The sequence below is a fragment of the Xenopus laevis genome, chromosome 8S (assembly GCF_017654675.1).
Source record: "Xenopus laevis strain J_2021 chromosome 8S, Xenopus_laevis_v10.1, whole genome shotgun sequence".
Taxonomy (NCBI): Eukaryota; Metazoa; Chordata; class Amphibia; order Anura; family Pipidae; genus Xenopus; species Xenopus laevis.
In genome coordinates, this window is record NC_054386.1 from 98,179,040 (window position 1) to 98,191,841 (window position 12,802).

At 44.6% G+C, this 12,802-nt stretch overlaps 1 protein-coding gene across 7 annotated transcripts in view; it reads right to left on the minus strand.

Annotated features, from left to right (window-relative positions):
- Window positions 1–1,180: 1,180 nt before the first annotated feature.
- mef2d.S (myocyte enhancer factor 2D S homeolog) overlaps window positions 1,181–12,802 on the minus strand; it is a 165,208-nt gene continuing 153,586 nt past the window's right edge. For 5 of the 7 annotated variants that reach the window (XM_041574154.1, XM_018231932.2, XM_018231933.2 and 2 more), the window contains 6 exons: window positions 11,938–11,994; window positions 8,792–8,982; window positions 7,571–7,591; window positions 6,231–6,363; window positions 3,720–3,879; window positions 1,865–2,525 (listed from right to left, as the gene is read on the minus strand). In XM_041574154.1, coding sequence (XP_041430088.1) covers window positions 2,198–2,525; window positions 3,720–3,879; window positions 6,231–6,363; window positions 7,571–7,591; window positions 8,792–8,982; window positions 11,938–11,994 — 890 coding nt within the window. In that variant the 3' untranslated portion in view covers window positions 1,865–2,197. 7 annotated transcript variants of the gene reach the window in all.

The window sequence follows — 12,802 nt, forward strand, 5'->3', positions numbered from 1 at the left end:
GGCATGCGAACGCCAGATTTGCCACCGTTATTTTACACTCTTTCCGGTGGAAGTCACGCAATAAAATGTTACTGCATTTTTTACACCGTGAAGCCTGGTGATGTGTGGTGTATTATCCCAACGTTTTTTTTTTACACGGCATAATAAATATGCCCCATAGTCTTGGCTCCACCCACTTTTATTCTATTTAAATGTCACATGGTATAGCCAACCAACGAAGGCAAAAAGATCTAGATATGAGGAATTACTTACTTTTTTACAGGCCCACCCTACTCACCACCATTCTACTTGTATTCTATCAGATGCTGCATTGGACTTGGCCTCCCAGAGGCCAAACATGGAACTCTTAGGATACTCCTAGAGGCCAAACAAAAAACCTAACACCCAGGGCCTTCTCTAGCAACAGTTGGATGGAAACAGTGCCAAATATAATATATATTATTGGTCTTCCTATACTGGGTCCACAGGGAGATCCACTGGCACCACAAGCCAGTCCTACCCTTGTTTTAGGTCCAACTCACTTACCCATCATTCTAGCTAAATGTAGACAACAAAGGCAAAACACCCTTAGGTATGAGGAATGCCCATATAAGTGGCTTGCTATGGTGTATGCCAGGTTACCCTTTCTTCTCTTCTGAACTGGGCATCATATGACCGTGCAAGTTACAGAACTTTAATCAGCAGAAAAATACAGGAAAAGGCACTTGGAAGGTGGATCTGCCAGTTGGTTTCCAACAATGTTAGCCCAGGTTAATGAACCCCAGATAAAACCGAATTAACCTTTATTCTAAACCACCCATACCAAAGGGGAGGATACGCTAAGTCCCTGTTTCTCTTTGGGTATGAATGTGTTTACAATATAAGGAGACTGATTCATGATTTCACTTACTAAAATTAAGGGAAGGGAAAACACTTGATTTTTTTTTACATTTATTGGAGTCGAGGGGGGCAGGGCTATTACTGTCATACGTTTAATTGATTTGTTTATTTACATTGTCTGATAGAAACCCTTCACATGTGGGAGAGGACAGTGCCGAAATACCCGATGCCGTGCAAGGTTCCTTTTCTTTCAGTAAGTGAAATCATATCCTGCACTTTCCTTAAAATAAAATTACCGCATTTAAAAGAATAAATATATATATATGTATATATTATATATATTTCTTGTTTTTTTTTCTCTTAAAAAAGGCAATGTCTGCATTATACAGAACTCCATGGCTGACAGGGGCGGGGGTGAACATGCAGACTTGATATGCATCGAGGATCTGAAGCTGGAGAGATCAGGGCATGGATTTGGGACGGGGATACATCTGGACGGTGTCACTTGGCCTTTATCTTCACTGTGAGGTTGAAGAGGAGGGTAGGCTCCGTCCGGCATAGATCCTGAATATATCTCTTGGTGAAAGGTTAATATAACGCTGCGCTGACCTGTATACGGCAGAATCCATTGTCCGTAAGTAACGCAGCATTTTGTACATGAGCATTTCACCACAGATAAATAGGCAAAAATGAAGCTGAGCAGATGATGTCACAATGTCGGGGTGACGACACAATGTTCATAGACAGAAGTGACCCCTCCAAAGCTTGTAAATAAGCAAAGTTCTCTGAAGCGGCATGGATCCATGTATGGCAACAGCCCCTTGCTGTACCGTGCATCCAAATTGGGATTTAAACCATTATATTAATCCTGTGAGTGAATGAACCACTGTGTATAACTATACAGAGCTCTCCAGGTTTCCTTCTGCTGCTGCCCCTTGCGGAATTTAAAGCTGCCCCAGCACAGTGGCAAAAGTCTGTGTTTTGAGCAAGAGGTAAGGCAGTGAGAGGGGCGGAGAGGGCAAACTGAAGTCAGTGTGGGGGCAAATTTAGCAGCTGCGGTTGAAGAAGACTCCAACAAGGTAGCAGGTATCTTTGGAGTGCTGGAGATGTGCGGTTATACACAGCAGAGTTATACACTGCAGCCATGGAGTGCCGTGACCTCTGCAGACATTGCCAGGGGCACTGGACTAGGAAGAATGCCTACCAAATACTAAAGCTATATCTCAGGCAGTTTATGATAGGTTCCCACCCTACAGCAATATATCCCACTGGCGGCTATTCCTTTTCCCTCCCCACCCTCCCTTGTCGCACTCCACCCTTCTGCCCGGCCCTTATGCGGGCTGCGAGCGAAAGAATAAAGTGTCAGAACAAAGGGTGGTTATGTTACCCATGCGTCAAGTCGCATGCGTTTTACAGATTGGCTCTCGCTCTCCGTGTCACCCGAGGGTCTCAGAAGACCGAGGGACGAGGTGTAGTCTCCCCGTGGGTCCTCTCGATCGTTCCCTTCAAAAGAGCTGGCGTTGCTACTTAGGCTGTCGACAGGAGAGCGGCCGGTGGCTTCGTGCCGACTCTGGTGGGAGAAGCAGCTCAGTGGGGTGCCTGTACTACGCTCTCTGTTTGGGGACGCCGGTTCCCTTTTGATGCTGATGTTGATGGGGTTGGTGTTGACCGTCAGGGTGGCAGTGTGTGGGAGGTGACTGCTGGATCTATAGAAGGGAAGAACAAAAAAGAGGGAGGAAGGAACAAAAGAGGGAGGAGGGAACAAGAAAAAGGGAGGAGGGAACAAGAAACAAGGAGGAGGGAACAAGAAAGGGGGAGGAGGGAACAAAAAAGAGGGAGGAGGAACAAGAAAGAGGAAGGAGGAACAAGAAAGAGGGAGGGGGAACAAGAAAGAGGGAGGAGGGAACAAGAAAGAGGGAGGAGGGAACAAGAAACAGGGAGGAGGGAACAAGAAACAAGGAGGAGGGAACAAGAAAGAGGGAGGGGGAACAAGAAAGAGGGAGGAGGAACAAGAAAGAGGGAGGAGGAACAAGAAAGAGGGAGGAGGAACAAGAGAGGTTTGGGGAGAATTCAAAAGAGATAGGAAGAATGTGAAAGACAGAGCAGAGGGTGAAGAAGAGGGGGAAGAGTGGATAAGAGTCAAGGAAGAATGGGGAAGAGTTGAGGAAGAAAGAGGAAAAAGAGTGGAGGAAGAGTGGGAAAGAGAAAGGTGAGAGTTAGAGAGAAGAAATAAAGAGAGACGAAAAATACATTAAAAAAGCCCCTTTTTGTGGATTATTTTGCTTTAAGTGCAACTCTCAACTGCTCTGGATGTAACCTGCACATTATTGGGCGCCCCGCTGAGCACTCTCATCCATTATCATCCCTATGTCCCCGCGGAGAACTAACTTTGACTGGCCGAGTGACTCAGTGCTGGTTTAATGGCGGCTGTTACCAAGCAACAGTGGCTGGGATGGCTCTGTAATTACAACGGCACAATCCCAGCAGAGCTAAATATATGTTTCGTCTCCTACTGAAAGAGTCCTGTACTTAATAGGCCCTTTTCTTGCAGAAGTCAGTCCAGTCCTTGAACAAGAGGCCGTAGCCAGTACAGTCAATTCAATGGCACTTACTGCTTATAAATTCCCTAGCAACCATTCTCAGCTAATCTGCTGCCAACCACAATGTTCTGACACACAAATGACCACCTAACTGTCTTGTAAATGCTTTTTAAATGTGAGTAAAATCACTATATTTAACATTCTCTTTTTTTGGGGGGGGGGGGTATAGCCTAGCTTGAGGCATGCACAGAATCTTTCCTATTCTATATATTATTACTTATAGTAGGAGCTACCATACCTCACTACTCTAACCTGTCTATACCTCCAAGCTGATTGGCTGAACGAGGCTGTGAAACGTACACAAGGTTACTGAGTGACACCGGGATGAGTTGTTGCGGTTGGTTATGTTGTTGCTGTTGTTGCTGCTGATGTTGCCAGGCAGTCACATTGCCGAGTGACAAACTGCCGGGAGAACTGAACGTAGAGAGGGATGCCAGGTCTGCACTGGTCAGCTGGTAGTCTGGGGGAGAGGGAGACAAGCCATTAATATATAATAATATAAATACATATAAAGAATATACATAACCAACCACCTTGACCTTCCCAAACCTCCCTCTCCTTCTGATTGGATCTGTTGATGCCTAGTTATGCAAGAGTAGCGCTAAAAGCATAAGTAAACCATTAAAATAAGTGAAAATAAAATTGATGAGAGTGCTATACTAAGCACTTTTGCAAGTACATTCATTATTTATTTTTCATTCCAAGATATTAAGGGATACATTTACTGTTAATAGGAATGAATTTTGTTACAACAGCGCCACCTGCTGGTCAGTTTCCCACCAGTCTGACCACCAAGTAGTCAAGGAAGTTGTCAGGAGAGAGAAAGAGGCTGCTCTGATGTTCTTCTGCTTAGGAAAGAAATTGGAAACCTCTCTCAAATCTTTCCTAAGCAGAAGAACATCAGAGCAGCCTCTCCTTGACCACTTGGTGGTCAGACTGGTGGGAAAATGACCAGCAGGCAGCGCTGTTGTAACAAAATTCATTCATATTAACAGCACATGTATCCCTTAATATAAAGAATAAATAATGAATGTACATTACAAAAGTGCTTAGAATAGCACTCTCATCAATTTTACATACACTTGTATTAAAGGTTTACTTATCCTTTAACTGAATGGTTACAGTGGGAAGTTATTTGTATTATCCAAAGCAGTGGATGCTTTTTCCAGCAGGGGGCAGCAACACCCCATGGTTCAACACTGTCGCTGCACCCAGTTATACAAGGTTGGCTGCACCTACATTTTCCTCTGTGTGTATGGGGTGGGTCTGCATCCTAAACTAATTGGTTGCCAGGCGCCCAGTGGCCTTATGGGAGGTAAAAGGTGGATTCTTGGTACATAAAGTTGTAACCCTGTAACACCTTGAGTATTATTAGCTTGTCACTGTGCATGGCAACACTACAGCTACTACAATAAAACTCAGATGCTGAAAGGCAGAAGAGCTTGCTCTTTAGCCACCATGCTGCCCAATCCTGGTTACAATGCAGCACAGAGAAGTGGCTGCTAGGATGGTTGACCCTAGCAACCAGGAGAGTTTACATTCTAGGCTAGGAAGCAGTAGAATAACCATTTAAAAGCAGAGAGAAGTTGAGTGTATTTCTGATGATTAGTTTCCCATTATTCACCAATATGGTTCCTTGTCCCCATAATGTTGCACTATGTGAAAATCTCTTCTTTCCTCACTCCCTATTTTTTCTGGGTGTACTCAGTTTCACTTGCACATGAGCATCTCGTTGCTCAAAAGAAGTCTAACCAGTCCAGGTCTCGCAAGCTCAGGGTTACTGGAGCTGCTCCCTAAACCACCCTTCCCATTAGTGCTGCTCTGGGTAGTGTGCCACATGTTTGTCTCATGGAACCGCTGCCATCTGCAAAACTCACTGTGTGTCACTCTCATAAATACAGGGAACAGACTGAGCTTAATTAGGGGTTTAGGGATAATGATAATGTAACCCAGTTAGGCAGAGACTTCCTGTGCACAAAGCTCTCACTGCAGCAATATTGCTTTGTACCAGCCTGAAGCGCAATAGTGTTTGTGCCTCCTTAGTGTGATTGTACCCTGCACCCCAGTGAGCCTGTGCCTCTGCACCCTAGTGTGATTGTACCCAGGACCCTAGTGTGATTGTACCCTGCACCCCAATGCGCCTGTGTCTCTGCACCCAAGTGAGCCTGTGCCTCAGCACCCGAGTGAGTCTGTGCCTCAACATTCTAGTGAGCCTGTACCTCTGCACCCGATGCGCCTATGGCTCTGCACCCTAGTGAGCCTGTGCCTCTGCACCCCAATACACCTGTGCCCTTGCACCCCAATACACCTGTGCCTCAGCACCCCAATGTGCTCATGCCTCTGCACCCTAGTGAGCTAGTGCCTCTGCACCCCAATACACCTGTGCCTCTGCACCCCAATACACCTGTGCCTCAGCACCCCAATGTGCCCATGCCTCTGCACCCTAGTGAGCTAGTGCCTCTGCACCCCAATACACCTGTGCCTCTGCACCCCAATGCGCCTGTGCCTCTGCACCTGTGTATTTCAGAATATACTACGGTGACCATGTGTGTGCCAGTAAAAATACATTATAGATTTATATTATCAAGTAATATGGGATATGTTTTTCCTAGCCCCGTAACCGTCAGCCCCAGACAAGTCAAAGATCGGATCAGGCTACTACCAGTGAAGCAATGAAGCAAATATTGTTGGCTACAGGTTACCGGATTCTCGTAGCAACCAACCAGCAGTCCCATCTGACTAGTGCAATTGGAAAGATCCATAGTAATGCATAACCCAGAGAAGAAATAGACCCCCGGAGAAAGCACTTACCTGTGTTGTATGCTGTGGACATGGCAGAGAAAGGCAGTCCATGATGTGACAGTAAACTAGGAGTCGCCACTGAAACAACCGGGGTCGTGAGCGAATGGGTCGCTTGTGAAACTCCTCCTAACCGCTGGACACTCTGCACAAGAAACAGACAAATAACCAGTGTAAATGCCAACTACAGAGTATGCCAGGCATATCATATACCCCCAGCCTTCTCACACATCTATACCGACTAAACCAAACACACTAACTGATTTCATGCTGAGTACACTCAGAATCCTGTTTGTGTGGCCTTAAAGGATAAGTAAACGTTTAAAACAAGTGAAAATAAAATTGATGAGGGGGCTATTCTAAGCACTTTTGTAATGTACATTCATTATTTTTTTTTTTTTCATTCCAAGATATTAAGAGATACATGTACTGTTAATATGAATGAGTTTTGTTACAACAGCGCCACCTGCTGGTCAGTTTCCCACCAGTCTGACCACCAAGTAGTCAAGGAAGTTGTCAGGAGAAAGAAAGAGGCTGCTCTGATGTTCTTCTGCTTAGGAAAATAATTAGAAACCTTTTCTCACATCTTTCCTAAGCAGAAGAACATCAGCCTCTTTCTTTCTCCTGACAACTTCCTTGACTACTTGGTGGTCAGACTGGTGGGAAACTGACCAGCAGGTGGCGCTGTTGTAACAAAATTCATTCATATTAACAGTACATGTATCCCTTAATATCTTGGAATTAAAACAAAATAAATAATGAATGTAAATTACAAAAGTGCTTAGAATAGCACTCTCATCAATTTTACATTCACTTGCTTTAAAGGTTTACTTTAAAGACGTGCATTTTCCAAGCCACCCCTTCCTCTCTGATATTCCCACTGCAGTAAAAACCAAGGAGCTCTATTGTCTCCAGTACTTGGCCTATTTGTGCCATGAAGCTCGAACAGAAGCGTCCCCATATATATCTGCTTGCCGACCCTCATTTCTGAGATGACAATGAGCTTTTCATGGAGAGAGAGTGTCACACGTCTCAACCAGGTTAGGACACATCCATGGAGGGAAAAGAAGGTTTTTCTTCAACTAACTCCCACCTAAACGCCCTTGTGATTGCTGGCCATCATGAAGGCTAATTGGCCACCACATGGGCAGGAAACTATGATGAAACTTCCATGGCATGAGGAAGTTATCTTACTTATTAAAGGGATATAATACTGTATTTCTATATATCACTGCTGTACCCACAGACACCCTCCATATAAGTAGCCTATATATTTGTGTGCATGTTGTAAAGGGCAGTAAGAGATAACAGGGGAGGAAAAGACACGGCACAGAGCAAGCTTAAAGACTTACCATCTCCAACTGCTCCTCGGTCTGGATGCAAAAAGCAGAGAAATGAAGATGAGAGGGAGAGAAAACACCAAACAAAGCTGTTAGAATGAGGAATTGTACAATCAAGTGCATTATACTCATCCCAACTGGATGTCCTCCATTTGTCCTCTATATTTCTCATTGCACCCCTCAAGCTTTGTCATTTCTCACAGGACAATTTTGCTTTCTTAAAGTTAATAGTGCTGCTCCAGCAGAATTCTGCACTGAATCCGTTTTTCAAAAGAACAAACAGATTTTTTTTTATATTTAATTTTTAAATGACATGGGGCTAGACCTATCATTTTCCCAGGTTCCCCCAGTCACGTGGTCTGATAAACTTCAGTCACTCTTTACTGCAAGTTGGAGTAATATCACCCCTCCCTTTCCCCCCAGCAGCCTAACAATAGAACAATGGAAGGTAACAAGACAGCAGCTCCCTAACACAAGATAACAGCTGCCTGGTAGATCTAAGAACAGCACTCAATAGTAAAATCCAGGTCCCACTGAGACACATTCAGTTACATTGAGTAGGAGAAACAACAGCCTGCCAGAAAGCAGTTCCATTATGAAGTATTGTCTCTTTCTGAAAGCACATGACCAGGCAAAATGACCTGAGATGCACCTACACACCAATATTACAACTAAAAAAAATTTCTCCTCTCTATATCACGTTGGATCCCTCAAGCTTCATAATGTTTCTAGATTCCTCACAGAAGGACCCTGTAGCTCTAGCTGCTTCCATGGTAAGGATTGCCTTCTAGATTCTTTACTGGATGACCATCTTCTTTGGGACCATGATCCACTAATTCCTTGGCTTTGATATTTTTGGTGCCTTACCCTGATATTGTATTTAATAATTTCCTCAGATGTTCTTCCAGGATGTCATAAGTTAATGAAACCCTGGATAAGCTTCAGCCACAGACTTCTGGGCTGTTCTTCTGACCATCAGTGGTACCCATGGGGGAATCAATAATCAGAAATTCAGAGCCCATCTATCTTGATATTAGAAGGTAACTGTAAAATAAATCTCTCTGTTCAGAGAGACACCACTGAGGCCTCCATGTTCCAGATGAGCAAGATAATAAGTTACTGTTATCTCAGACTAAAGATGAGGCTGGTGCTGTAATGGACTAAAGGGCAATGGCGGAGGAGATGGCATCTATATTAGCTCAGATTCAGATAAAGGAGGATTCCTGCACTCACCAAATGATGCATCAACCCTTTTCCCCCTTGTGAGGTGATGACACGCAGATCCGGCTTGCGGCTGTTGGCTCCGAGCTGGCTATTTTGGTTAGGAGACGGTGGAGATTTAGCTTGGATGACTTTCCCCAGACTGTTCCCATTGGATACAGGTAAGAGACCCGGAGAGGCTCTAGCGCTGATATAACCATTTCCTGCATAAACATGAAAGTAGGACAAGTCCTTTAGATACATCATGTAAACTAATGTATAACATGAAGCCAAGTATATCTCCATTGAGATGGCTGCTTTACCCTGGCTCTGGGGAATGGGGGTTCTACATGAGTGGGAGCCCACTAGCCACTTATGGCCATTACTGATGCCTGTTGAATAGAAGTACCTGAAGCAAACTTTGGTCATACCTGTGGTAAGCAATATGGTAGCTCCCAAATGTATGTATAAATGCAAATATTGACGGTTCAAAGTGCTATACAGAATCATAATCAACCAATCAAGTTGCTCATTATGTGTGTTGGGCCTGTGGAGGTTCTGTCAGGGCAGAGAGAGTGGGAAAGGCAGGCTGAATGTCTCTAGACCTATCCCTTAGGCCGTGGAACACAAGCTTTACTTTAGTTTCCTGGAGCGGGAAGGAAGAATGACAGGAATGCCGAGTGACGTCAATTCTGACATTCATAGAACCAGCCCAGCCAGAATCTGCAACAGCTGACGGGGCTTGAGGCTGGAGAAGGGGAGACGGCCTGGGGGCAGACTCGCCAGATAAAGGGGTGACCAAGTCAGAATTGAGGGTCTATGAGGGGTGCAGCATCCAAAGGCAGTGGCCAACAGTTGCCACCTCACCCCTTTTAAATTGGATACAAATAAAATACACATTATATACAGCTGTAGCAGTTCATTTAGATGGGATAATATAGACTCTACAGGGTATGCTGGGAGTTGTAATCCTGAATCCTATTTAAAGGGATACTGTCATATTTTTTTTCAAAACCAAAACACACCAGTTAATAGCGCTGCTCCAACAAAATTCTGCACTGAAATCCATTTCCCAAAAGAGCAAACAGATTTTTTAATACTTAATTTTAAAATCTGATAAGGGGCTAGATATATGTCAGTTTCCCAGCTGCCCCCAGTCATGTGACTGATAAACTTCAGTCCCTCTTTACTGCTGTACTGCAAGATTTAGTGATATCACCCCCTCCCTGTCCCCCCCAGCAGTCTAACAACAGAACAATGGGAAGGTAACCAGATAACAGCTCCCTAACACAAGATAACAGCTGCCTGGTAGATCTAAGAACAACGCTCAATAGTAAAATCCAGGTCCCACTGAGACACACTCAGTTACATTGAGTAGGAGAAACAACAGGCTGCCAGAAAGCAGTTCCATCCTAAAGTGCTGGCTCTTTCTGAAATCACATGACCAGGCAAAATGACCTGAGATGCACCTACACACCAATATTACAACTAAATAAATACACTGGTTCAGGAATTAAATTTTATATGGTAGAGTGAATTATTTGCAGTGTAAACTGTGTCATTTAGAAATAAAAACTACACCATAGACCATTTTGATGAATGCGGGTAAATTTGCCGATTGACAGAGAAGCTGCTGACTCCCTAGAACCCTCACAATGGCTGGTGGGGTCGTTCATGCTTATTCCATTGCTCTGCCTTTCCCAGCGTTCAGCTCAGGCACATTAGCTGCCATGCAGGAATTCACATGGCATGTCTAAAGGGGTGCGTGTATATTGGTGTCTTGTCTCATTACAGACAGAAGAGATTTAAATTCCTTGGACACATGCGTGAAACTGGCTCTCGCAGACAAGCGGCATGAGAAAATAAGAGGGTTCTTTTGCTAGCGAGTCTAATGAAGGCTTCCTAATCGAACAGTCAGCATGGATATTTACTGTGCCCATCAAGTGCAAGGGTTGGCAGGGGTATCAAACTCATTGGAAACCATATTACCTGGGCAGAGGGAGATTGAGAGCTAAGCCCCTCAGCACTTCACGGATCAGCACACAAGAAGAAATAACCTTCTGAAATGAAATCTCTTTTCGCCAAGTTCCACAGGGAATTAGTATCAGAACTGGGTGCCCATTGCCGTACATGGTCTTCTGTGGAAAGTTGGCAGGGGCAAGCAAGAAGGGTATTTTTTTGGAGGCACCTGGAATCACAGCTATACTCTTTTCTGAAAGGTTGTGCTTTAAAGGATAAGTATACCTTTAAAATAAGTGAATGAAAAATTGACGAGAGTGCTATTCTATGAATTTTGTTACAACAGCGCCACCTGCTGGTCAGTTTCCCACCAGTCTGACCACCAAGTAGTCAAGGAAGTTGTCAGGAGAAAGAAAGAGGCTGCTCTGATGTTCTTCTGCTTAGGAAAATAATTAGAAACCTCCCGCAAATCCTTCCTAAGCAGAAGAACATCAGAGCAGCCTCTTTCTTTCTCCTGACAACTTCCTTGACTACTTGGTGGTCAGACTGGTGGGAGACTGACCAGCAGGTGTCGCTGATGTAACAAAATAATGAATGTGAATGACAAAAGCACTTAGAATAGCACCATCATCAATTTTCCATTCACTTATTAAAGGTTTACGCATCCTTTAAGGAGGGCAGCAGCAGCTTAGGCTTTAACCTTGGGGCTTCCCTTGATGGCTGGAGTTGTGGATCAGCAGTAATGGAGAAGGGGCAGTGGGTGGCAGAGCCTGGCACATAATTAAAATCATCGCTGCAGACGCAAGGCAGCATTTCATGGTTTCGAGGGTGTACAAGGAGGGAGGGGCATGGGAAAGCCAAAAGCTAAGCACTTTATTAGATGATATAAACAGGCAGCCCTGTGCATACTGGGAAATATCTGTCTATGAAAACATGGCTTCTGTAACAAGAGACTGCAGCCTACAGCCTTGGATTTTGTGGGAGATGACAGACCTCTCAGCCCTGGCTCTGGATCCATACGATGCACAGGACAATGCCCGGCATTCCTTATGGGGCAGGGAATGGGTAGCAGGATAAGCAGCTGCTAAAATACCAAGAGCGTTTTCCATGCTGGTTGGTTAGCCTGCACTTGGTACATTTGAGGGTCACCTACCAATCAAATATGCAACAGGAATTCCGCTCCCCCAACTGTTCAATAGACATACTGAGCACTCACTCACCTACAGGGCTTGGGCACGTTCCATTGGAGTTGTTCAGTTCCCCTCCCAACATTGCACCTATAAGTAAAAAGAAAGAGGTTAGGGACAGGACTGTCTTGAGTTACAAAGTAGGACCATGGTTCTATTGCCCTTTAGCCTTAGATAAGTGATGGGAGTTGTCAGAATTTAGCCCTACAGTAACTCTAATGTCTTCATCTTGCTCTGCTATGCCAAGTCTACTGCCTGTAGCTACTGCTCTAGGGGATCCCACTACTTTTTCAGCTCCCAAGGAAGTGCAGGATCTGCAGTGCCTTCACCAACTATGGAGGTCAGAGACCGAAGCCAACGGGTAACCAAAAGCTCATCCCATTTCAATATGCAAGGAGGCTTAAAGGAGAAGGAAAGCTACTAAAGCAGTTTATTGCCAATAGATCTGCCACAATAGTACAAGCTATAACACTATATTTATTCTGCAGAATGCTTTACCATACCTGAGTAAACAGCTCTAGAAGCTCTCTCTGTTTGTTTAGGATAGCAGCTGCCATATTAGCTTGGTGTGACATCACTTCCTGCACGAGTGTCTCACAAATAGCTCTGGGCTCAGATTACAGCAGGGAGGGGAGGAGGAGCAAACTGAGCATGCTCAAGCCCTAGCCCTGAAGGTTTAAGCTGAAGACAGGAAGTCTGATACAGAAGCCCATGAATAAATAATAGAAGGAAAGAAATGTGGTGTTTCTTTTGACAGAGCTTACTTAATTTTAACCTTTCCTTCTGCTTTAAGATGCCATCACTGGAGCCCTATAAGCTACTGGCCACCCACAGGGGCCGTGATGCACAAAGAGAAGATGTAAGGTGGGTATAGACGTAGAGATCCGCTTGTGTGTCG